Here is a 27,302-nt window from a genome sequence, read left to right as displayed (position 1 = left end):
TAGCCATGAGCTTCTACTACACTGTGGAAGTATTTAAAGAGGTAATCAACTTGCAGAAGCAGCAGTTGCAGGAGCAAAGGATCTTACTTGGGATTTTGTCTAATTGTGTTTTCCTTCTTTACCAGGGACTGAAAGCTGTGGAAGCCCAATTTGTGACATCAGGTGTCTTTTGGAAAGCAGCCATTTATGACTCAAAGACTGGGACTGATAGGAAGCCCCTTCTGAGATTTTCCCGAAGTTCTGGAACAGTGCTACTATGGACGTAAAGCTGGATCCCTCTCGAGATGACCTGCCTCTCATGGCCAACACCAGCCACATACTTGTGAAACACTATGTACTGGATTTAGATGTGGATTTTGAAAGTCAAATCATTGAAGGCACCATAGTGCTTTTCTTCGAGTCTGGAAACAGATTCAAGAAACGGAGTAGTTCCACTGAGGTAGCCTGCCTATCGGAGTCAAACGAAGCCTGCAAATTTAGGATGCCTGAACCCTGCCAGATTCCTGTGACAAATACAAAGACCTTCTCATCTAAAATAGGATATAATGATTTTGTAATCTGTGGTAAAGGTGAAAAAGATACTTCTGGTAAAGATGGTAACCATGACAACCAGGAACAGGCTTCTGGGATTTCTAGCTCAAAGTACTGCTGTGACACAGGGAATCATGGGAGTGAGGAGTTTTTACTAGTGTTGGACTGCTGTGATATATCTGTGTTAAAGGTTGAGGAGGTGGATGTTGCTGCTGTGCCAGGTATTGAAAAATTTACAAGGTCTCCCAAGCTCAGGAATCAGATTGTACATGAACTCGTGGCTCTGCCTGCAGATCGTTGGAGGGAGCAGTTAGACTATTATGCTCTCTGCAGCCAGGCTCCTGGCTGTGGGGAACTCCTATTTGACACTGACACTTGGAGCTTACAGATCAGGAAGACAGGGGCTCAGACAGCTACTGACTTTCCTCATGCCATAAGGATACGATACAGAACCAAACCCCAGGGGCGATCAGTTACATGGACCTCAGACCAGAGTGGCAGGTAGGTTATCTGGGTACTCCGCAGTTCCCTGGTCTTTAATCTTACACACTGGGAGATGAACCTTTGCAAAGATGCTCCTCTTTATTCTGTGGCATTACCCATCTAACCTTAAATCCTTCGACCCTCAGGGAAACAGGTAAACTCCCAGGCATGCTGAACTCTTAATAGGATTACTTCCCTGAAGATGAAAAAGATTACTTTATTAAGCCCCTGTATTTCTGAGTTAGGAGACTGAAAGCCAGATTTAATGGTTAAATCTCAAGCCTAGCTCTCTGTTGAGATCTCTGCTAGCAACTTCCAGTACTGTAGATGGAAACGATATGTGTTTTTGAGCAAATACTTTCCAAAGTTCCTTCATATTCCCCCAAGGGAATAAATAGCTGCTGTGTTGGGTTGGTGTGAATCCTGGCAAAGTGCTTCCAAATAAAGCCAGCTCTGCTTTGTGACTTTCTTACTGTATCCATCTCTTGGCAGCTATGCCTCCGTGGACTTTGTCAGTTATTATATAATGTGAACCCTCAAAGCACTGGGAAGATCTGTTTCTGAGGAGTGTGACAGTCAGTCCTGCTGAGTTGACACTTGTTTCTTTGGCTGTGATTCTGGGTATTTGACACCAAGGGGACTCCTGATTTTTTGTGTGGAGAGGAAGAATTGATGAAACATCAGTGTTCGGGGGAGTATATAGGCATTTCTTCTCTTCCTCCAGTAGTTTAGGGTTTTTAGAATTTGAGAATTTTCAAGTCAAACTTTATTGATTCCTCATTTATTTTACCTATTTATTTGTGCTAAGGTACTGTGAATCAATACAGTAATTATTGCAGGGATTAGTTGAAAGAACATTCCTCTCTGTGAGCTTGTCTTTATAGCAGAGGACTCCCTTAATGAAGGCAGTAGTCTAGATAAATTGCTTACATCTCTCCCCTAACTCACCCCCCTCAAAAAAACCTTTCAGATTATATATTTTAAAGCATCACCTTGAGTTTGAGCTCTCATTATCCTGCTCCTTGCCTCCAGTCTTACCTCCTGCTCTGGTCTCCCTCCCTGCTCAAAATGAGTTCACTTCCTGTCTTATTTCTGCTAGAGTCTGAGGCAGCCTTTGGGATAGTGCAGGGTAGTGCAAATTTACATCAGTAGAAAAGCATAGTGATTTGTTTATAGAATAACTTACTGAATATTCTTGGAAGTCTGTGAAGGAAAGAAATAGATGTTCTTATTATAGCTTTAAATTTTTTGGAAATTATTAAGGATGAGCTTTTAATAAGATTTAACAATATACTGTCTCTGAATATTTAACTAGGAAATTCTAGTTTTCATACTGCCAGATATTTCATTTTTGAATTAGAGTAACAGGGAAGAAGAAACTATGAACAGTATTTGGAAGAAATACTCATTCATGGTCTCAAACATAACTTTCTTCTCAGTGTTTGCTACAGAGACTAGTGAATTACATTACATATGAAGTGTTGAGTAGGAATGAGTTGTTGATAAATGCTGGTTTCCTTAAAGAAACTCTCAGAAGGTCCTTGGGCACATTTTGCTCCTGAAAGGTTGACTTGAATTTACTCTTGATGCCTCCTTTTCTGAATATTCAATAAATACATGATCCAGCAAAAGTTTAAACTGTATCCTTGGAAGTCTGTAATTATATGTTAGTAAATAAATTACATTTATGGAGTCTTACAGAGATAATAAATTTGTTTTTTAAACCTTAAAAGATTTTTCCTCCCTTCTTTTTTCTTTTTTTGGGGGAATTTTATTACAGTCACAATGAATCTTCCATGAACGGTCACTAAATTCTCCCACGTTTAAGAACAAATCTAGGCATATACTTGTAACTGTTTGGATACTGTAAGGACTTAAAATGCCCAAGGATTCCAGGTTGCTAGACAGAAATAATTTCTTGTTAGTAATCACCAGGGTTTCAAATTAAAGTAGTGGTTAAATTTTTACCATTGAATAGCAGAATACTATCAACATGCCTACTATAAATTTTTAGTCTGGATGAGAAACTTTTTATTCCCATTTTACAAGTAGGAATATTCCATAAAGTTACTGAAAGATCCTAGAAAAATCCATGTCTTAATTATGTAAAGGTGTTGTGTTTCTTACTTTTGATTTTTACCATGTCCCTTATTGTAAGCAAAGATTTCAATACATTTAAAAAAAATGAGTTATATTAGCTTTCAAAAATTTTCCATTTTTAAGCAGATACTAGACAGAAATTTAAGAAAAACTCTAACCTTGTATCTGTCCTTTCAAGTTCCAGCAGTGGCTTTTCCCCTTCCCACTCTCATTCCACACCTTGTTGAGAACTTTCAATGGCTTAGTCATTTTGGACTCTATGACCCCATGGACTGCAGCATGCCAGGCTTCCCTCTCCTTCACTCTCTCCCGGAGTTTGTTCAAACTCATGTCCATTGAATTGGTAATGCCATCTAACCACTTCATCCTCTATTGTGCCCTTTTCCTCCTGCCTTCAATCTTTCGGAGTATCAGAGTCTTTTCCAAGGAGGCAGCTCCTCACATCAGGTGGCCAAAGTATTGGAGCTTCAGCATCAGTTCTTCCATGCATATTCAGGGTTGATTTCCTTTAGGATTGACTGGTTTGTTGAGAATAAAATTTGTTATTTTGTTTGATAATATGTAAATAAATAATCACTTAGGAGGTCAGAGGATCCCAGGAGGAAATTATAAAATGTGACGGAACAATCTAGCTATATTAAAAATGTATGAAACAATCTCATTGAACAGAGTAGAGGGGAAAATGTGCTGACCTAAGTAACTTTAGAAATGAGTTGAATCTGTAAGTCTGAAAGCAAAAGGAACTGTACATAATTACTGCACTATAGTTGATAGAGTTGTTTCCCATGGGAATACAGGTTAACAATTCTGGTACCACTCTACATGTATACTGGAATTGAGTAATTTAGTAAATGGACGCAGATGATGGGAGCCAGGTTTCTCACTGTTGAAGTGGGAGATTACAGATGAGCAAGGGGAAGGGGATAGAATGATTCATGTGGAAATGGATTAGAATGGGAGACATCACTATGAACTCACATTTAGCATAATACAAATACAGATGGTTGCATATAGAAATAATTATAGATATGAGGTGTTTGCAAGTGTTAGCATACACACATGTATTTCCTTGTTTCTCAGCTGAGTGGGTTTAGAAGCAGTGAGTACTCCCTAGTGCCCAGATCTTGGTTTCTAATATCATGTTGCAGTGAAGGAACCAGAGTTCTTGGAGAAATGGCTGGGACTAGAGCAGGAAACATGCAAGATGAAGCTGTAGCATCTATTGTGCCAGAAAATAAGGAAATGCTCTAACAACAGCAATAAGAACCTGGAATTGCATGAGTGTATTAAAGTCCAAGGACTCATCTGAAAGAACTCCTAGTGACCAAAACTGAGCAACAAAGTAAAATAGTTTTAGATGATAACCCAAAGTTTAAAATAAATATTCATGAGTCCATACTAATATAAAAAAGTGATTAACTTAAATAAGCAAATGGGGAGAATGGCCAAATCCATGGTACAGAAGTCCAAGTTATATAGAAACTCTGCCCTCAAGAAGGTAGAGCATAATTCCTCCTTCCTTAAGTGAGGACTATTCATAATGACTTCCTTCCAGTATGGAAAGGAGGAGAAAGTAAATTTTCATTAGTGAAACCTGGCAAACATGACCTCAGCAAGGAGATCAAAGCTGACATCAACACTGATGAGTCACGTTGATAGTATGTGACGAAAATACCATCTTTGATCTTCCTCCTCAAAACCCATAGCCCCTATCTAACCAAGAGAAAATATCAGATAAATCAGACTTTTAACAAAATACCTGACCAGTACTCCTCAAAACTCTCAAAGCCAACATAAATAGTCTTCAGAAACTGTCACAATCAATAGAAGCCTAAAGAGACATGATAATTAAAATTAATGTAGTATTCTAGAATAGAAAAGGTGTATAAAGGATTTTTTTTTCAAGAGAGAACTAAGGAAATCTGAGTAAAATCTGAACTTTAGTTAATAATAATATGTCAACTGTGACAAATATACTAATGTAAGTTGTAGGGAAAACTGAGTATGGAATGTATGGGAAGCCTATGTTTTATCTTTGTACTTTTAAAAACAAATCTAGGGACTTCCTGATACTCCAGTAGTTTAGAGTCTGCCTTCCAATGCAGGGGATGCTCAGGGAACTAAGATCCCACATGCCATGGGACAACTAAGCCAGCACACCCCCAACAAAACATCTCAGAAGCTGCAACTAAGATCTGAAGCAGCCAAAAATAAATAAATATTTAAAAATAAATCTAAAACTGATTTAAAAATGTCATCAAAAATAAATTTGAAATTTGGAAAAATAATTCTCTTTCCACCCTGAAATTCCCCTTTCCTAAGAGCTGTCACCCCATTTTTTATCAAGTAACAATGTTTTCTAGATGGGAACTGAAAATATATTTGCCGCTGTAAAAGAGTATTTCTTTTCAATCATTGTCAATAACTTACTCTCCCTCATTGTTATTCTAATTCTAAGATGAAATAGCTGGAAATATAAAAACTACATTTTCCTACTTTCTTCCAACCATTGTGGAGTTCTGGCTTCTCTTGAATCTACTTGCTCTTTCTTGCCTCTATCATTCAGATACTAGATTTTAAATGACCTTTAAAAATGACTGATAAAACAGACATATACATAACAATATGATACATGCTTCTTGGAAAAAGTACTTACTTTTGTGTAATGTATGAGTATGTGTGCCCTTTAAAAATATTTAGATGCGAACTGGAGCCATTATTCTTGCTAAGCTAGAGAAGAAGAAGACAATATCTTTTTGATTCTAGAGCCTCAGCATACTTTAGGAAAAAAAAATCTTTAAAAAATGGAAACCTTTATCCAAAGTTTATGTGTTTCCTGCATTTTTTTCATTTCAGTGAATAAAATGTTATTTAAAATCAAAGCATTCTTTCTGGTAACTCATTCCTTTTCCCCTTTGGATCACTGTGATAGTTGTGGAACCAGCCAAGTGGTCTAGGAGGTCTTGCTTAAGCTGATGACATCACTGAATGAGTTGAATGGAGGGGAAATCCAGTTAAGTATAGAAAATTTATTTTAGAAGCAACAATTATTTGGTCATTGTTAAAAACATCTGACTAGGAAAATTCACTTTCACTTTTCACTTTCATGCATTGGAGAAGGAAATGGCAACCCACTCCAGTGTTCTTGCCTGGAGAATCCCAGGGACGGGGAGCCTGGTGGGCTGCTGTCTATGGGGTTGCACAGAGTCGGACACAACTGAAGCGACTTAGCAGCTGCAGCAGGAAAATACATTATAATTTAAAGTGATATTAAAATTAAGAATTTTCTAAATCACTATGATGTTGCTTTGTTTTAGATAAAGCCAGAATGATGTTGGCAAAATACTAAGAAGAGAATGATTTTTTAGAATTATATTTATTGTTCAGGTATTGGACCAAAGAAGATGTAGACCTTTGGAATATCTTTAGTTTAACATCAAAATCAGATGTTAACACATGCCCCTCTCACACACACATACAATAAAATAGTTTCATTTTTTTGTATCTCACTATAAAGTTTTAAAATTAAAAGAGTGAACAGAAGATATTTTAGAAGCAATTTCAGGTCTAAAATGAACATTTCTATAATTAATACCTTTTTTTCTCCCCTATTTGCTTCAAGAAACCAATATAAAAGGCATGAAAACTGAAGGGGAAATACACATTAATTCAATAATATCATTGTATAACTACAACAACAACCAAAAAACAACAACAAGACGTGAATAACCAAACATCAACAGAAAATAACAAATAAAAATGACCTATAACCAAAAGTGTGGAGAACTGAAAAGAATCTAGAAGGTGAGAGCCAAGAGACCTGAGTACTCAAAAGGTGGGCTGCCAACTAGCTGTGTGACTTCAGAGAAGTCATTTTACATCTCTGGAGCTTAATTTCCTCATGTGTAAAATGAGAAAATTCCATGAGAGGATCTCCAAATGTTTTCCATACAGAAAATCCTATACTCATAAGGGGCTTCCAGATGAGAAGCACTGTCTTTGCCTTTACAAACAGCTTGCTAGTTTTGCACCCAAAACATCTCTGTTGAAGAAGAAGTGAGTTTCTGACTCAAAGCCACTTTTAGTCCAGTCCATTTTGACTATACCAGAATCTATCCAAGTCAAAGCAGTATTCTCGTTGGACTCGTCATATATGGTCATTATGATTGGTGAGTCCTGGTTTTGGTGATCACACTGTGAAGAAGAATGATAATAGAGAAGGGGTGTATGTGTGTGTGTGTGTGTGTGTGTGTGTGTGTGTGTGTGAGAGAGAGAGAGAGAGTGTGTGTGTGTGTGTGTGTGTGTGTGTGGGTAGAGATGAGAGAGAGGTGAGGGGGCAGTTCTGGTTGACACTTCATGTTTTAGTAGTCTGGCTCTTGGTTTTTATGTCACAGAAAGCAAGAGGGTTGCTTACCTACAACAGAAACTGTAACTTAGGTTTAACAAGAACGTGGAGGCATAAAAAAAAGGTCAGGTGCAGGAAGGAGAACAGAAGAAAAGGAGTCAGAGGAGTCCTGAAGACTTTGTAACTGGGAAGTTACAAAGAATCCAAAATATCCTGAAATATGAAATATTTGAAAATCTGAAATATGACAGAATCTAAACCACCAACCTGTCATATCTGTGGCCTCCTGGCCTCCAGTGACCGGATCAGTGCCTCAGTGCGGAAAAACATCATGTCAAGCCACACCCACAGCGATAGTGGGCTCATTACCTCCTTACTGTCTGTTGAAGCCACCCTCTCCCCAATTGTTCATCTGTGATAACCAAGTCTCTGAAAATGGGTGATTTTTATGGAAAGTAATATTTTTAAACTAAAAATAACCCCCTTTCACTCCAACTGCAAAAAGAAAAAATGAAGAAAATATATGGGTTGAGCCTATTCCCTACAAGTTGTAAAGATGGCTTCCCCTCAAAAAAGATAAGCAAATATATTTCGTTGACATCAGAGTCTATTTCCATTTGGGCTGCTATAACAAAATACTGCAGAGAGAATGGTTTATAAACAACAGAACTCAATTTATCACAGTTCTGCAGGCTAAAAGTCTGAGATTAGGGTGCCAGCGTGGTCAGGTCCTGGTGAAGGCCCTCTTCTGTGTTGCAGACTGACAACTTCTGGCTGTGGCCTTACCTGGTAGAAGGGGCCAGGAAGCTCTGTCTCGCCTCTTTTATAAAGACATCAATCTCATGATGCACCTCCTGAGCACCTCCCAACGACCCCACCTCCTAATACCAACACTTTGGACATTAAGATTTCAACATATGAATTTGGACAGACACATTCAGACCAGCAGCATAGTGTATCTCATCTTCATTTGACTGCTCTGAGAATACACAAACATGTAACTGAAATAATTGTTATTCTGACAGGTTCTTACTTTAGTTCTTTAATGGCAACAAGCCATGGCCTGGCCGTCACCCTCTATCTTTTTTCTTTCTCATTTTCAGTTGCTTTCTCCCATTCCCGCAACTCCTGTGCAGTTAATCTGAGCTCCCCAAGGGGTCTTCCGTGTGGATGGGTATCCCAGGGCATGTGGGATGAGCCCTGGTAGGAGAGTTTTCCTTTTCACGTTGGAAGGAATTGTTCAGTTGGGAAATAATGATGTTTATAAACATCAGAGAATTGCAGGCCTGTACCTAAACATCTATCCCATAAGCATTTTAGCAACATGGCCAAGGTGCAAGGCTGTGCGTGTTGAATAAACACAGCTGCATATATTTCAGTGATCACACATCCAGATAACTGCAGAGCATGTTTATAAATGCACATAGATTTTCATCCCCTCCTGGGACACAATGGGTAGGGAAGAGGGAGGGTGGGGAATGTGTGTGTGTGACAAGAGTCATCTCAGAGTATGATTTCCAGACTCCATGAAGACCTCCTGTCCACCCATTCTCTACTTCCTGTCAGATGCCCAAAATTCCACCGCTAGACTTTTACGGGGGGTTTAAAGCTCTCATCCCTCTTAAAATGTAGTTACTTGACTTTAGATTGCTTTGGACATCTGCACCTTGATGTGCGACATGCATAGGCATATCAGCTTGTGAACGCTCAAAAAGCCATCTGTTATAAAGTCACTGGCACTTGGCGTGGATGTGTTGGGGAGGGAAGAGTGAGCTGAGAAAAAGAAGAAAAGACCAAGAAGGGAGTAGACTGCGAGCCTGGAGAGAATGTACATTTTCAAGAAATCTTGCCTAGGATTGTTTTCCTGTTTATTTTTTAAATTTATTTCTGTTTCTTTTTGCCACACTAGGTCTTCGTGGCTGCATGCCGGTGTTCTCTAGTTGGGGTGTGCGGGCTTTTCGTTGTAGTGACTTGGGTCACACCAGCCACCCCGATACAGTGTGGGAGGGGCCTCCACAGGGGTGTGAATACCTGGGGCAGGAGTCACTGGGGTCCATCTTGAGAGCTGGCTGCCTCAGGGAGGCCCTCCCTTTGTTCTCCTTCTGCGGTGAATTGCAGAGTCTTTCGGATCTGTCCTCTGCACTGTTTTCTCACATGTGCACGTGTGCACGCTAAGCCGCTTCAGTCATGTCCGACTCTTTGTGACTGTAGCCCCCAGGCTCCTCTGTCCATGGGATTCTTTAGGCAAGAATACGGGAGTGAGTTGCCATGCCCTCCTCCACGGGATCTTCCTAACCTAGGGATCGAACCTGTGTCTCTTATGTCTCCTGCATTGGCAGGCATATTCTTTACCACTGGCGCCACCTGGGAAGCCCCTTCACATGTGACCTCATCTCAAATCTGATAGTTTCTTCTGGAAAGTGGTATGGAGGCTGTGGAGGAAGGCTTAGGGACCTCATACCTAAGGGCACAGGTGGAATTCATAATAATATGCCAGCAGAGCCTCCAGCCCAAACTTATGGGGAGAAGAAAAGCAAACATCCTGGCAAGCCAGTCTTTTGGGGAGAATTTGCTCCGTGTGCAGACAAGGGAAGAGCTGTAACACCAGAGTCACCCTAGGGAAGTGAGGTGCTGAGTGTAAGAACAAGAGAGCACAGCTGAAGCACAGATACTTTCCCGAAGCACCCTGAGGCTTAAACCACATTAGGGGGTCCGTTCCCCCTCCCTCTCCCCAGAGAGAGTCTTAGGCGATTTCTAGACAAGGGTCTCCCACTTCCCTGTGAGCATCACAAATAGCTTATCTCCACAAGTCTGCTTAGATTGGAAGTGGATTCCAAGAGCTCATGAGCTGACAGACATCGTGGGGTCCGTTCTGCTTTAGTAAGAAAGGAAGCCTTGATTCTCAGTATCCATCACTGTCAGAGGGAGAGTTATGCCTGCCATTCGGCCAAGGGCAACATACTGTTTCCACTGACGATGCTTTTCTTCTTGGGATCCTTCTCTATGATGGACTTTTTTGGGGAAAAAAACAGGTGGAATTTTCAGAACTAGGCATGACTTGACCCCACCTACCTGAGCTATTTGAGCTGCTACAGCGTCCCCCACCAGGCACCCACAGCCAGCAGCCCCAGCTAGGAAGAGGTAGTTTTAGGGGGGCTTCATCATTAGGTCCTCAACTGCCTGAAGTTAACTCAGGCTCAGTCAATTAACCAGGGATCCAAGAGCAGCAGGGTGGGAGCTCAGTACTCCATGAAATCGATGGGAGACCCTGGGCCTTCCATGAAAATTTGCCTTTGTTCTTGGATCTGTGATTCTGGGACACAACCGTGGGTTTTTGGTCCAGAACAGACAACTGAAGTCACATACCTGCTCCCTATCCCCATTTTGCATGTGACTCAGAGAGGTCAGGGATTTTTCCATAGCCATTTAATGAGCTGGTAACCCAGCCAGCAAAGAGTCGGACACGACTGAGTGACTGAAATGAACTGAACTGAACTGAACCCAGCCAGGACTAGTCTTCTGAATGTTTAGTCTTCTTTCTCTGCCTCATATCGAATCTGTGAGTAATCATGGCTTAAAGCTCAACATTCAGAAAATGAAGATCATAGCATCTGATCCCATCACTTCATGGGAAATAGATGGGAAAACAGTGGAAACAGTGTCAGACTTTATTTTGGGGGGCTCCAAAATCACTGCAGATGGTGACTGCAGCCATGAAATTAAAAGACACTTACTGCTTGGAAGAAACGTTATGACAAACCTAGATAGCATATTCAAAAGCAGAGACATTACTTTTCCAACAAGGTCCGTCTAGTCAAGGCTATGGTTTTTCCAGTGGTCATGTATGGATGTGAGAGTTGGACTGTGAAGAAAGCTGAGCACTGAAGATTGTTGCTTTTGAACTGTGGTGTTGGAGAAGACTCTTGAGAGTCCCTTGGACTGCAAGGAGATCCAACCAGTCCATTCTGAAGGAGACCAGCCCTGGGATTTCTTTGGAGGGAATGATGCTGAAGCTGAAACTCCAGTACTTTGGCCACCTCATGCAAAAAGTTGACTCCTTGGAAAAGACTCTGATGCTGGGAGGGACTGGGGGCAGGAGGAGAAGGGGACGACAGAGAATGAGATGGCTGGATGGCATCACTGACTCGGTGGACGTGAGTCTGAGTGATGGATGTGAGTTGGTGATGGACAGGGAGGCCTGGTGTGCTGCAATTCATGGGGTCGCAAAGAGTCAGACATGACTGAGCGACTGAACTGAACTGAATCATGGCATATACACTTCTGGAAGGTAGACTACCTGTTTGCTCTAAGGTCCATTTTCTGCTCTTATTATCTTCTCCCGATGACAAGGAACCTCATTTCCCAGGCTCCCTTGTTTTCTGACTTCCTGTCAGGTTTGGCCAAAGCAGGGCATTGATGGAACACTTGAGAGCAGGAGTTAGCAAGCAATAAACAATGTCCTGGGCTTCTCTGGTGGCTTAGATGGTAAAGAATCTGCCTGCAAAGCAGGAGACCTAGGTTTGATCCCTGGGTCAGGAATCTATCCACTTTAGTATTCTTGCCTGGAGACTGAAAGATTCACACACACACACACACACACACACATACGCACACACTATTTCCTCTCCTCTTTCTGCTTATTTTGGTGTCTCTAGCAATGACTGGGAGAAGGCAATGGCAACCCAATCCCATGGATGGAGGAGCCTGGAAGGCTACAGTCCATGGGGTCACTAAGAGTCGGACACAACTGAGTGTCTTCACTTTCACTTTCATTTTTCACTTTCATGCATTGGAGAAGGAAATGGCAACCCACTCCAGTGTTCTTGCCTAGAGAATCCCAGGGATAGGGGAGCCTGGTGGGCTGCCGTCTATGGGGTCGCACAGAGTCGGACACGACTGAAGCGACTTAGCAGCAGCAGCAGCAATGCCTGAGTCTCCCTTGTCCCTGCACCCATCGGACATTCTCTGCTGTGAATCTGGCTTCTGTCAAATGACTCCTATTGCTGTGAGCCCAGAGCACTCAGTAAGAGCAGCTCCTCCCACCCATGGAGTCACAGCTCCTTACTGCTGTGGCTAATCTCTGGGTTGCATCACTGTCTGCTGTTTGGCTTCTCGGTACTTCTATTACTTCTAGGACCAATCCCCTAAGTTAAATTACCTCTGTTTATTAAGACCTACACTGGTTTGTGTTTTCCTTTCTGGACCCTGACTGATGGAGTGGGGTCATCATCCTGTGTGTTCTTGCTCACTGTAAGAATACAATAAATTTTCAGTCATAATAGTGTTAACTATTCTAAAAAGGAAAACCAGTTTATGCAAGAGAGGTAGCACTCCACTTTTTTCATTTACTCCATAAATAAAGCTGATTAAAACTATATCATATTTGCCATAACTCTTGAAAAACAAAAAGTGGAAACATTTTACTAAGACATCTTGCCAAGGGTCAGTCCGTGCCTTCTAATCAGTGATGTTAAAAGAATAGATTTCTTTGATCTCAGAGATTTTTTTCCATTTCTCTTTGTGACTTATCACGGAAGGGATTATTCTTGGTGTGTGTAGGTTTGTATTTTTTAATTGTAGCAGAATGGGCCCCAATGTCATGCCATTGGTTTCTTATACTGGCTTTGGTAACAACTCTGCCCTTGGCCTTCCCATCACAAGCCTGGTTGTTGTGACCTACAGTCCTGTTTATATGCCAACCCCTGTTCTTGGCCTCCGCACAAGGATTCCCACAAGGGTTCCATTTGAGATGGTGGTTTCCAAGATTGGGGGTATCTGCCCGCCAGCACTGCATTTGAGACCACCAGCTTGTTTTTCCAAGTATTAATATCTCAGTATCACTAAACATATTTTCTTTTCCAGAATATTTTCCAAAAGTTTTGTAAGAATGTCTCTAAAACTTTTTTGTTTTGAAGGCCTAAGGGCTTAAGGGGAAGGGCAAGGTAATGTAAATTTTAACTTGGCAGACTCGTATTTAAAACTTTATCCAAAAAATATTTTTCCGCTTAGAAAAATAAAAACCTCTTTACATATTTAAGTAATTCATTTGGGAGAAATAACCACTCAGCTATTCACATAGGCCTTGGCAGATGTCAGTTCAAGATGCTTTGAAACCAATCAGCTACAAGTCTCAGATAGTTTCTCTTTGAAAGCTCAACTTAACATTTGCGACCGTGGTGGTAAGGAAAGTCACAACTCATTTTAAAGATTCTCCGCCTTTGTTTCTTTGTCTTTCTTCTGCAGGCCATGTGTTTATACTGTGGGATCTCCCATAAACAACAGGGCCCTTTTTCCATGCCAGGAGCCACCCGTTGCCATGTCAACATGGCAGGCTACAGTTCGAGCAGCTGCATCCTTGGTTGTTTTAATGAGCGGGGAGAATTCTGCGGAGCCAACACAGCTTCGGGAAGGTACTGTACATGTGTTCCATGCTTCTTTATGTATTGCACACATGTTGGACCCAGGAACCCAATACACAGGGTTTTTCTCAGCTTTAAAAGAGCTCCTTTATTAGCTGGGTTGGACTGAACATGATATAAAACATCCTGTCAGAGAAAACACCAGGGGATGGGGAAAGGTACTTGGGAGCCTGTGCATGGCACGTGGGGCTCTTCATGCCAGAGTTATCAATTCTTAGATTATTAAAGGCAGTTCCCTTCCCTGGTGGCTCAGACGGTAAAGCATCTGCCTACAGTGCGGGAGACCTGGGTTCAATCCCTGGGTCGGGAAGATCTCCTAGAGAAGGAAATGGTAACCCACTCCAGTATTCTTGCCTGGAAAATCCCATGGACGGAGGAAGCTGGTTAGGCTACAGCCCGTGGGATCACAAAGAGTCAGACATGACTGGGATGCTGAGGAGGATCGTTCACCTGATGGTTTGTGGACCATAAGTGGGTGGTCTTGGTTGAAGACTTTCTGGACATGCAAGTGTGTCGTGGAAACACCATTACAGTTGAGTTGTTTGTGTTTTGGTCATGGAGCCTGTGCAGGGTTATTCATAATGCTGAGTAATAGTTCTCCTGTTGGCTGCCCACTGGAGTTGTCCTGGTATTGCTCTACTCTTACTCTATTGGGCCATGAAGTTTTGAGTCAAAGGTGTGTAAGAAAGATGGAAGGCAGGTACTAATGCATCATCAAGGTTTTCTCGGTGAATTTCCTACTTGTTGTAGTAATTGACACTTTCAGTTGAGATCTGGAGCTTGTTGATGCCAGGTGAAGTTTTTGTGATTGTAATATTTCTTCATCTAAATATGGTGTCTTCTTCACCATTTATTATAGAAACTTCAAAATTTACAAAAAGTAAAAGTAATAAAGTGAAAGAGGAGGGAGAAAAATTTGTCTTACGGCTCAACATTCAGAAAACAAAGATCATGGCATCTGGTCCCATCACTTCATGGGAAATAGATGGGGAAACAGTGGAAACAGTGTTAGACTTTATTTTTGGGGCTCCAAAATCACTGTAGATGGTGATTGAAGCCATGAAATTAAGAGACGCTTACTCCTTAGAAGGAAAGTTATGACCAACCTAGATAGCATATTGAAAAGCAGAGACGTTACTTTGCTAACAAAGGTCCGTCTAGTCAAGGCTATGGTTTTCCTGTGGTCATGTATGGATGTGGGAGTTGGACTATGAAGAAAGCTGAGCGCCAAAGAATTGTTGGTTTTGAACTGTGGTGTTGGAGAAGACTCTTGAGAGTCCCTTGGACTGCAAGGAGATCCAACCAGTCCATTCTGAAGATCAGTCCTGGGTGTTCATTGGAAGGAATGATGCTAAAGCTGAAACTTCAATACTTTGGCCACCTCATGCAAAGAGTTGACTCATTGGAAAAGACCCTGATGCTGGGAAGGATTGGGGGCAGGAGGAGAAGAGGATGACAGAGGATGAGATGGCTGGATGGCATTACTGACTCAATGGTTGTGGGTTTGGGTGAACTCAGGGAGTTGGTGATGGACAAGGAGGCCTGGCGTGCTGCAATTCATGGAGTCGCAAAGAGTTGGACACGACTGAGGGGCTGAACTGAACTAAACTGAACTGAAAAGTAATAAAATTAATTTTAAAGAAAATGATCGATAACATTTTGTAGCATTTCCCTCTGGTATTTAAAATCTATGTATATATTATATATTGTCATTTAAAAATTGCCAGCAGAGCATATAGCAGTTTTCACTTACAGTGTATCTTGTATGTCTTTCCAGACAATAAGTATTTTTGAAATTAATGATTTTAATGTCTGCATAATATTTTATGAGCCTGTCAGATTTTATTACATTTCCATATTACAGACAATTGTATTGTTTCCAAGGTTTTTTCTTATTATAAATAAAGTCACATTTAATTTCTGAGGAGATAGTTTGTATAAACTTAGGATTATCGAGTCAAAAGTTTTGAACCTGTTGAAGGCTGTTGGTACTTATCTCAAGTTGTTTTTCGGAAAGGTTGTGACACTTTACATATCCATCAGCAATTATGAAGTCCCCCTCATCCTTGGAGTTTCACACATCTGATAGGCAAGAGAAGGTTTCTTTTTAATTTGGATTACTTTGATTATCAGTGAGCTTTCATATGTCCTTAGCCGTTTCCATTTCCTATCTGTTAATTTCCTTTGCCCATTTGTATATTGAGATGTTAGTGAGGTTTCCAAAAGTTTGTTTGATTTGATCTTTAAAAAATAAAGTTACTGGGGCTTCCTGGTTAGTGACCACATGGAGACATGAGGAGAATGGTACCCCTGGAGAGGGCATGGAAGTTCCACTCTCTTTCTCACATACCTTGCCCTGTGCAGTTTTCCACCTGGCTGTTCCTGAGTTGACTGTCCACTGGTCATCAAACCCAGCAGACAAATGCACAGGTCTGTTTTTCTTCAGGTCTTCATTTCATTATGGAGGCTCTCATGTTACATAAAACTTCTGTTACATAAATCTGTAATCTGTTCTCCCATTCAAAAAAAAAAATAAAATGAAATAGAGAGATAATCTCTTGTATTTGTGTATTTTTTTCAATTTTTGGATGCTTTTTAATTTTATAGAATATTTCTGACCTATACGATATTTTAATTCTCACATAGTCAGATATGTCAGGCTTCTCTTGGCAAGGCTTTCTTGGCTCTAAGATTCACCTGTTTTATTCTAATATTTTTATCTAACTTTAATTTATTTTTTAGTAACTTCACTCTGGAATCTGTTTGTAGTTTAATCTGGTCACTGTTGTGAAATAAGGACTGCTGTTTAGTCACTAACTTATGTCTGACTTGTTGTGATCCCAGGGACTGTAGCCCTTTCTGTCCTTTATTATGCCCACCTTTGCATGAAATGTTCCCTTGGTATCTCTAATTTTCCTGAAGAGATCTCTAGTCTTTCCCATTCTATTGTTTTCCTCTATTTCTTTGCATTGATCACTGAGAAAGGCTTATCTCTCCTTGCTATTCTTTGGAACTCTGCATTCAAATGGATATGGCTTTCCTTTTCTCCTTTGTCTTTCACTTCTCTTCTTTTCACAGCTATTTGTAAGACTTCCTCAGACAACCATTTTGCTTTTTTGCATTTCTTTCTCTTGGGGATGGTCTTGATCACTGCCTCCTGTACAATGTCATGAACCTCCCTCTACAGTTCTTCAGGCACTTTTTCTATCAGATCTAATTCCTTGAATCTATTTGTCACTTCCCACTGTATAATCCTAAGGGATTTGATTTAAGTCATATCTGAATGGTCTCAACAGATAACAATTTTCAACAAAATGTGGAGAATTCTTAAAGAGATGAGAATAACAGACCACCTGATCTGCTTCTTGAGAAATCTGTATGCAGGTCAGGAAGCAACAGTTAGAACTGGACAAGGAACAACAGACTGGTTCCAAAGAGGGAAAGGAGTATGTCAAGACTGTATGTTGTCACCCTGCTTATTGAACTTGTATGTAGAGTACATCATGAGAAACACTGGACTGGGTGAAGCACAAGCTGGAATCAAGATTGCCAGGAGAAATATCAATAACCTCAGATATGCAGATGACACCACCCTTATGGCAATAAGCGAAGAAGAACTAAAGAGCGTCTTGATGAAAGTGAAAGAGGAGAGTGAAAAAGTTGGCTTAAAGCTGAACATTCAGAAAACTAAGATCATGGCATCTGGTCCCATCACTTCATGGCAAATAGATGGGGAAACAATGGAAACAGTGACAGACTTTATTTTGGGGGGCTGCAAAATCACTGCAGATGGTGACTGTAGCCATGAAATTAAAAGACGCTTTCTCCCTGCAAGAAAAGCTGTGACCAACCTAGACAGCATATTAAAAAGCAGAGACATTACTTTGCCAACAAAGGTCGGTCTAGTCAAGGCTATGGTTTTTCCAGTAGTCATGTATGGATGTGAGAGTTGGACTATAAAGAAAGCTGAGAACTGAAGAATTGATGCTTTTGAACTGTGGTGTTGGAGAAGACTCTTGAGAATCCCTAGAACAGCAAGGAGATCCAACCAGTCCATCCTAAAGGAGATCAGGCCTGAGTGTTCATTGGAAGGACTGATGTTGAAGCTGAAACTCCAATACTTTGGCTACCTGATGCAAAGAGCTGACGCATTGGAAAGGACCCTGATGCTGGATAAGAATGAAGCAGAAGGGGATGACAGAGAATGAGATAGTTGGATGGCATCACTGACTCAATGGACAAGAGTTTGAGTAAATTCTTGGAGTTGGTGATGGACAGGGAAACCTGGGGTGCTGCAGTCCATGGGATCACAAAGAGCTGTACATGAATGAATGACTGAACTGAACTGAGCTGAAGTGGACTGTAGCCCACCTGGCTTCTCTGTCCATGGAATTCTCCAGGCAAGAATCCTGGAGTGGGTTGCTATTTCCTTCTCCAGAAATAAGGACTAAACATTTTTATTTTCAAATATAAAACCAGCATCAAGATCATTTAATGAATCTTTTCTGATTTGTGATGTCTTCTTCATCATAAATTAGATTTACACATGTAACAAAGTATTCAATGAATGTTTACTTTATTCTCAAAGTCAAAATTAAACAAATTATACATCTAAAAATTTAATTTTAAAAAATAAGTCATATTTACATGGGTCATTTATAAATAAACAAAGGACAAAAAAAATTTTTATGTTGTCTTCTTTTTACTCCTAATTCCCAACTATCCAGTAACCCTTCCTCAAGGCAACAAAGGTCACCAGCTTCCTTTATACAGTATATTTTTTCCTCTTTTTTTGCACAAAACATAACATGCTGTACACATTTTTGTGTAATGATCCCTCTTTGAGAATAACCTGTTCTTATAGACAATTTCATATCTGACCATAAAGAGCTTCCTCATTAATTTTAATACTATAGAGTGTTCCATAAGTGGATGTTCACAATTTAGTTAAGCAAAAGCTCTTGACTTTATTCTATATTATATAAGGAATTTAATGATCATTTCTGGGTTGGGAAGATCCCCTGTAGAAGGGATTGGCTACCCACTCTGTTATTTTTACCTGGAGACGTACATGGACAGAGGAGCCAGGCAGGCTACAGTCATTGGGTTTGCAGAGGTGGACATGACTGAGCGACTAACACTTTTCACTTACTTCTATCAATTTCCCTTGCCCACATTCTCCAGTTTTAATTAATATAATTTGGAATTTGAGACTCATATTATCTATATATTTTGTTTTTATTTTAAATCTTCTCAAGGAATTATAATCACTGTTGTACATTTTTATCCAGTTTCAAATTATATTTGCAGTAAGTATTCAGACTTTCTTTACTCTTGATCTAAGTTTGACTCATCTCTTAGTCAACTGGGAAATAGCTATAGTATTTTTTTTCCCCAGAATGGTGGCTATTGGTATGTTTTCTGATCCAGACAATTGTACTCATTTTGCATGCTAGTAAGGTTATGCTCAAAATCCTTCAAGTTCGGCTTCAAGTTCATCTGAGAACTTCCAGATGTAGAAGCTAGATTCAGAAAATGCAGAGAAACTAGAGATCAAATTGCCAACATCTGTTGGCTCATAGAGATAGCAAGTGAATTCCAGAAAAACATCTACTTTTGTTTCATTGACTATACTAAAGCCTTTGACTGTGTGGGTCACAACAAACTGTGGAAAATTCTTAAAGAGATGGTAATGCCAGGCCACCTTACCTGTCCAAGAAACCTGTGTGCAGGTCAAGAAGCAATAGTTAGAACCAGACATGGAGCAATGGACTGGTTCCAAACTGGGAAAGGAGTATGTCAAGACTATATATTGTCACCCTGCTTATCTAATTTATATGCAGAGTACATCATGAGAAATGCCAGGCTGGATGAATCACAAGCTGGAATCAAGATTGCGGGGAGAAATATCAAGAACCTCAGATATGCAGGTGATACCACTTAATAGCAGAAAGTGAAAAGAAACTAAAGAGCCTCTTGATGAGGGTGCAAGAAGAGAGTGGAAAAGCTGGCTTAAAACTCAACATTCAAGAAACTAAGATCATGACATCTGTCCCATCACTTCATGGCAAATAGAAGGGGGAAAAGTGGAGGCAGTAACAGATTTTTTTATCTTGGGTTCCAAGAACACAAAATCAGTCACTGTGGATGGTGAATGAAACCATGAAGTTAAAGGTGTTTGCTCTTTGGAAGGAAAGCTATGACAAACCTCTATGGTGTATTAAAAAACAAAGACATCACTTTACTGGCAAAGGTCCATATAGTCAAAGCTATGGTGGACCTGAGAATTGGACCATAAAGAAGGCTGAGCCCTGAAGAATTCATGCTTTTGAATTGTGCTGGAGAAGACTTTTGAGATTCCCCTGGACAGCAAGAAGATCAAACCAGTCAATCCTAAAGGAAATCAATCTAGAATATTCATTGGAAGAACTGATGCTGAAGCTGAATCTCCAATACTTTGGCCACCTGATGCAAAGAGCCAACTCCATCAGAAAAGACCCTCATGCTGGAAAAGACTGAAGGCAAAGGGAGAAGAGGGTGGCAAAGGATGAGGTAGTTAGATAGTATCACCAGCTCAATGGACATGAATTTGAGCAAACTCCATGAGATAGTGAAGGACAGGGAAGACTGGCATGCTGCAGTCCATGGGGTCACAAAGAGTTGGATACAACTTAGAGACTGACCAACAACAAATGTATTTAATCAGCACCCCTATGAAGATATGGAACATTTCCATTACCTAGAAATGCCCTTGTGCCTTTGCCATCCCTACTTGAGTGATTCCTCCCTAACCCCACTCTAGTCAACCACTGATCTTATCTCCATGCCCATAAATTAGTGTTACCTCTCCTAAAATCTGTATGCAGGTCAGGAAGCAACAGTTAGAACTGGACATGGAACAACAGACTAGTTCCAAATAGGAAAAGGAGTGCGTCAAGGCTGTATATTGTCACCCTGCTTATTTAACTTCTATGTAGAGTACATCATGAGAAGCGCTGGACTGGAAGAAACACAAGCTGGAATCAAGATTGCTGGGAGAAATATCAATAACCTCAGATATGCAGATGACACCACCCTTATGGCAGAAAGTGAAGAGGAGCTAAAGAGCCTCTTGATGAAAGTGAAAGAGGAGAGTGAAAAAGTTGGCTTAAGCTCAACAGTCAGAAAATGAAGATCATGGCATCCGGTCCCATCACTTCATGGGCAATAGATGGGGAAACACTGTCGGACTTTATTTTGGGGGGCTTCAAAATCACTGTAGATGGTGATTGCAGCCATGAAATTAAAAGATGCTTACTCCTTGGAAGAAAAGTTATAACCAACCTAGATAGCATATTCAAACGCAGAGACATTACTTTGCCAACTAAGGTCCATCTAGTCAAGGCTATGGTTTTTCCAGTGGTCATGTATGGAAGTGAGAATCAGACTGTGAAGAAGGCTGAGCGCCGAAGAATTGATGCTTTTGAACTGTGGTGTTGGAGAAGACTCTTGAGAGTCCCTTGGACTGCAAGGAGATCCAACCAGTCCATTCTGAAGGAGATCAGCCCTGGGATTTCTTTGGAAGGAATGATGCTAAAAGCTGAAACTCCAGTACTTTGGCCCCCTCATGTGAAGAGTTGACTCATTGGAAAAGACTCTGATGCTGGGAGGCATTGGGGGCAGGAGGAGAAGGGGACGACAGAGGATGAGATGGCTGGATGGCATCACTGACTCAATGGACGTGAGTCTGAATGAACTCTGGGAGTTGGTGATGGACAGGGAGGCCTGGCGTGCTGCGATTCATGGGGTCACAAAGAGTCGGACACGACGGAGCGACTGAAGTGAACTGAAACATTCTTGTAAATCGAGTCATTCATGTGTACTCTTTTGTGTCTGGCTTCTTTCACTTGACATGATTGTGAGACAGACCCGCATTATTGTGAGTATCAATAGTTATTCTTTTTAAAAATTTGATGAGTAATAATCCATTGTATGAGTAAACTAGTTTGTTTATCCACTCACCTGTTAATGGACATTTGAATTTGTCATGTACGTTATGAAAAGTATTCTGTGAATATTTCTGTGTAAGTCTTTTTGTGGACAAAGGTTTTAATTTCTCGTGGGTAAATACCTAAGAGTGGAATTGCTGGATCATATAAGTGTATTTTAACTTTGTATCTGGCAAACTATTTCCAAGTGATTCAGTTATTTTGTATTCCACCAGCAGTTTATGAGAGTCCAATAGCTGTGTATCTTTACATACACTGGATGTTGTCAGTCCCTTTAATTTTAGCTCTAAACTGGGGTGAAATACTATCTTGTGGTTTTAGTTTGCATTACTCTGATAACTAATAATGGTGAGCAACTTTCATGCAATTCTTGTATATGCCTTTAAAAAGTGTCTCTTGCAAGTCATTTTGTTGTTTTTTTGTTAGATTATGAGAATTTATAACTTTACATATTTGATATGCTTTATATATTTGATATTCTAGCCTTTAGTCAGATATGTGTCACAAGTATATTCTCCTAGACTGTATGGTTTGCCTTTTCATTTTTTATTTACACTTTATACCACTGATTTTCCATAGAGACATTTTATTCTTTAGTAATTACATTGTAGATTGTTACTGTAATAATCTTTGCACTTCTTCCTTAGGATTTTTTTGGTTACTTTGTTGTCTTTTGATCTCAGTCTGTTGTACTGTTTGAGCTAGTTGTCTTCTCACAGCTTTTTGTTTTTCCGTTCTATCAGTTTGTTGCTACCAGCCCATCTCCCTCCACCCTCATGCACACGTGCTCAATCATGGAACCCCATGGACTGCAGCCCGCCAGGCTCCTCTGTCCATGGACTTTTCCTGGCAAGAATACTGGAGTGGATAGCCAGTTCCTTCTCCAGGCTTCTCATGGCTTTTTATCTTTTTTCATAAAAGTTATATCTTCATGTATCATAATGGGATGCCAGTATTCCAAACTTGTTTCCCTTCCAGTAGTAAATTCATTTCTGAGCATGTTCTTCTTCTGAGTCCTTAGAACAACATTTACTTTTACCTTTATTCTGCAATATTTTTGCCCCATCATGCTCTTGGTTTTCCTCTCTGGCGTGTTTCAACAGACAGGATAAAGTCTGTGGATTTCCCTTAGTTCCATTCACTGTCCACTTCTGTGCTACCTGAAATCGCCTCGCTGTTCAACAGATGACAGGTTAGTTATGCACACAGCCCCTCTTGTGAATTGTCTAGTGAGGTTCTTTGGGACTTACACAGCATCTTTTTTTTAACCCTCCCTGCTTGTTTCCATGACTTGCTAAATTGCTTGAGTAAATTCACCATTGTACAGAGGTCTCAAGCAGGCATCGATACCTGGGCTCCTCCAGCCTCCATTTCTGGCTTACTTGTGATGATGACTAACTGCACTTCCTAAGATGCGATGTTGGGAGTTGCATCTTCCAAATCCCACCTCAACAAGCCTACATACTTTCTCCTTCATGATTGGGCCCTTGGAGTTCAGATGTAAAAGCTGTGTTTGGCAGTTTTTCTCAAATTTGAGCATTATTTTACTTTTCAGAGGGGAAAAATTCTCCTGATTCACCAGGGTTGACTTAAGTTATTTGTATTAAAATAATATTTTTAAAACTATAAATGTAAGCTTGTAACTCTTATATATCTGTCATGTCAAAATAAAATATAAATTAAATGCAGACCAAACCATTAAAATGAACAACTTCAATTTAATGTAAAGATTATTATTTTGCTGAAGTGAAAATGCTCCTTACGATATGTATGTGGTGCTGACAGCTCCGGGAAGGTCCTTTTGAGGTCATTGTTCCTGTTCTGCCCTAAGCCATGTGATAATCTTCTCCACCACTTTTCTTTCATATGCTGTAGAGCTTTTGCTTACACAGCATGCTCTGATGTCATTTAGCCTTTACCCACCCAAAGCATCATTCTTACATTCTTTTCTCATTATCACTCAGTAATTAAAGCAGTGCTACATGTCTTTGTGAAATCATATACACTACTGCACATGTGAACTTTGAAATTGTTTGGCAGGATCCCTTTGTATCTGGATAATCCAGCCCACTGGCCAGATCCAGCCTACTGCCTGTTTTTGTAAATAAAGTTTTATTGGCATACAGCCATTGTCACTGGCTGCTTTGGTGCTGTAATCAGTATCGGTATCGGTTCAGTCGCTCAGTCGTGTCTGACTCTTGGCGACTCCCTGAACCGCAGCACGCCAGGCCTCCCTGTCGATCACCAACTCCCAGAGTTTACCCAGACTCATGTTCATTGAGTCGGTGATGTCATCTAACCATCTGATCCTCTGTCGTCCCCTTCTCCTCCTGCCTTCAATCTTTCCCAACATCAGGGTCTTTTCAAATTAGTCAGCTCCTCGCATCAGGTGGCCAAAATATTGGAGTTTCAGCTTCAACATCAATCTTTCCAATGAACACCCAGGACTGATTTCCTTTAGGATGGACTGGTTGGATCTCCTTGCAGTCCAAGGGACTCTCAAGAGTCTTCTCCAACACCACAGTTCAAAAGCAACAGTTCTTCGGCGCTCAGCTTTCTTCACAGTCCAACTCTCACATCCATACATGACCACTGGAAAAGCCATAGCCCTAACTAGACGGACCTTTGTTGGCAAAGTAATGTCTCTGCTTTTGAATATGCTATCTAGGTTGGTCATAACTTTCCTTCCAAGGAGTAACCATCTTTTAATTTCATGGCTGCAGTCATCATCTGCAGTGATTTTGGAGCCCCCAAAAATAAAGTCTGACACTGCTTCCCCTGTTTCCCCATCTATTTGCCCTGAAGTGATGGGACCAGATGCCATGATCTTCGTTGTCTGAATGTTGAGCTTTAAGCCAACTTTTCGCTCTCCTCTTTCACTTTTATCAAGAGGCTCTTTAGCTACTCTTTACTTTCTGCCGTAAGGATGGTGTCATCTGCATATCTGAGGTTATTGATATTTCTCCCAGCAATCTTGATTCCAGCTTGTGCTTCTTCCAGCCCACCGTTTCTCATGATGTACTCTGCATATAAGTTAAATAAGCATGGTGACAATATACAGCCTTGACGTACTCCTTTTCCTATTTGGAACCAGTCTGTTTTTCCATGTCCAGTTCTAACTGTTGCCTCTTCACCTGCATATAGATTTCTGAAGAGGCAGGTCAGGTGGTCTGGTATTCCCATCTCTTTCAGAATATTCCACAGTTTATTGTGATCCACACAGTCAAAGGCTTTGGCATAGTCGATAAAGCAGAAATAGATATTTTTCTGGAACTCTCTTGCTTTTTCCATGATCCAGCAGATGTTGGCAATTTGATCTGTGGTTCCTGTGCCTTTTCTAAAACGAGGTTGAACATCTGGAAGTTCATGGTTCACGTATTGCTGAAGCCTGGCTTGGAGAATTTCGAGCATTACAGGGCCTACACAGCCTACAATATTTACTAACTAGCCCTTTACAGAAAAAAAGTCTTCTGACCCTTTCAATATCTATTTGAAGGTTATCATCAAAAATTAAAACAAGAGTTGACTTTTAACATTTTCTATGAAAATGTTAAATACCACCAAGAATATATCTGTGGATATCTTTTTTTTTTTTTTTTTCAGAATTACTAATCAGGGCATGGTTATAATAAAGTAGATGCTAATTGGGTTTTGCTTATATACAACTTACACCTTATGTGATACCTGAGAGTAGACTTTCCCAGTTCACACTGAGGGAGGATTTAGCTAGACCAGGAGAAAGAACTTTCTGCATCATACTGCATGCCTCGTGCAGCCCAGCAGCTGGGGTTTATCAGAGGATAGCCAGGCAAGTGCAGTCACAACACCCTCTGCCCCAAATGGCTGTTCTGAGGATGGAATAATATCTCCAAATGTGTCTGTACTCCTTGGAGAAAAAGGGTGTGTGGACACAAGATGCTGTTACTTCCCTTCCAAGTCATGTTTTCTAGATTGGTGCATTGGTCTCCTAGGACCTCCACTCTGTTGTGCACAATGCCCTTTAAAACAATGAGCTATCCTTGAAAACATGAGCAGCAAAACCCAACCCGCAAGTCACAGTTTCCATCACAGCAACACATCAACCTGATTAGTACATTTGCCAGGCGTCAGCTGATTTCCCGAAAGAAGCAAGGCACCTGGGAGCAGCACAGTGTAATGAGGCCGATAACAGCGCCCGAACTGATAACAACGCTGGGCAGGGGACGGAAATCAGATGAGGGACCTCTGCATTCTTACTGCGTGGTGGAAATCATTCCTCCTGGCTATTTTAAAGAAGAAGGCTAATGGTTTAGATGGTAGTGTGATGACTGTCATAAGAATTTTAGTAGCTGAGAAGTCACTATCCTTTTTCTCAACAAGGCTAAGTCAAAACCATAGATTTAGTTTGACTCGTTTGGCTCCTTTATTATATAACTTGCTCAGCATAATGTCATTTGGGCAGACAGAAATGTTTACCTGTGTATTATTGTCAGCCTGCATTCCCTGCCAAAATGTAGCTAAACAATTAAGCTCAGAGACCCCCAATGCCCAGTACAGTGTTTTGTATATAACAGGTACTCAGTACCTATTTGTTGAATAAATGTGTTCTCTGTAATCAGACAGGTTCATGGAAGAAGTATTCAAAATCACTATTGATAGTAACAAAAATGATTTCAGGGTCATTCCTTTAGTTTTGCCTCTGATTGAAGTTTATACCTTTTCCCCAGGTTCAGTATTTAAAAGGAAAAAAAAAAATGGTGTAGTACATTCTAATTTCCTCCTGCTTGGTAATTTTGTTGTTGTTAATTTAATTTTGTTTTATTTTTGCAGGGTCTGCTTCCTAGGAAATTAAAAAAAAAAAAACCACTCCAGTTATATTTTTCATGGGAAGCCACAAATAAATGAATAAGACTGACTAACTGAAACTTCTTCCAATTGTAGGAGAAAAAGCATATGAACAAGTGAAAGATGTTTTAAAAAAAACTATATGTACCCTCGCTTAAGATCTGATTTCATTTTTGTGTGCAAAAGTAGGAGACTGTAGACATTACTTCATCCTGGGCAAAATGCTGCTCTCTGGCGTGCCCGATAGACCAGCTCCCTGACGTTCTCTCTTGATTTTGTGTGGGAAATTCCAGGGGAAAGCCAAGACTTCAGGGTCCGGACCCGCCCCGCCGTGTGCCATTGAAAACCAACTTTTCTTTCCTTTTGATGGCTCAAAATGAGCAATACTGCTATTTAGACTGCTCCCACAGTATGAGACCAAGAATTACGTATGAGGAAATGGTGAACTAAAAGACATTCAGAAATGGTTATGATTAAGTGTTTTCACAAAGAGAGAATGCGAAGTAGAGAGAGCTCCTTGTTTCTCGAACTGAGGAAACTTTATTCTGGGCCGGCATGCATCCGTGTGTTTCAAGGGGTCGGAGTACAGAGTGAACACATCTCTCCCCTTTA

General features: G+C 40.6%; 1 protein-coding gene across 7 annotated transcripts in view; it reads left to right on the top strand.

Moving 5' to 3' along the window:
- AOPEP (aminopeptidase O (putative)) overlaps window positions 1-27,302 on the top strand; it is a 411,872-nt gene that overhangs the window by 72,489 nt on the left and 312,081 nt on the right. For all 7 annotated transcript variants that reach the window (XM_042243057.2, XM_027964237.3, XM_042243054.2 and 4 more), the window contains exons 2-3: window positions 126-1,032; window positions 13,703-13,869. In XM_042243057.2, the coding sequence (XP_042098991.1) occupies window positions 257-1,032; window positions 13,703-13,869 (943 nt within the window). In that variant the 5' untranslated portion in view covers window positions 126-256. The remainder of the gene's footprint in view (window positions 1-125; window positions 1,033-13,702; window positions 13,870-27,302) is intronic.

The sequence above is a fragment of the Ovis aries genome, chromosome 2, assembly GCF_016772045.2.
Source record: "Ovis aries strain OAR_USU_Benz2616 breed Rambouillet chromosome 2, ARS-UI_Ramb_v3.0, whole genome shotgun sequence".
In the NCBI taxonomy this organism is placed as follows: domain Eukaryota; kingdom Metazoa; phylum Chordata; class Mammalia; order Artiodactyla; family Bovidae; genus Ovis; species Ovis aries.
Note: the sequence above shows the minus strand (reverse complement) of the source record. Positions and strands in the feature narration are given on the sequence as shown.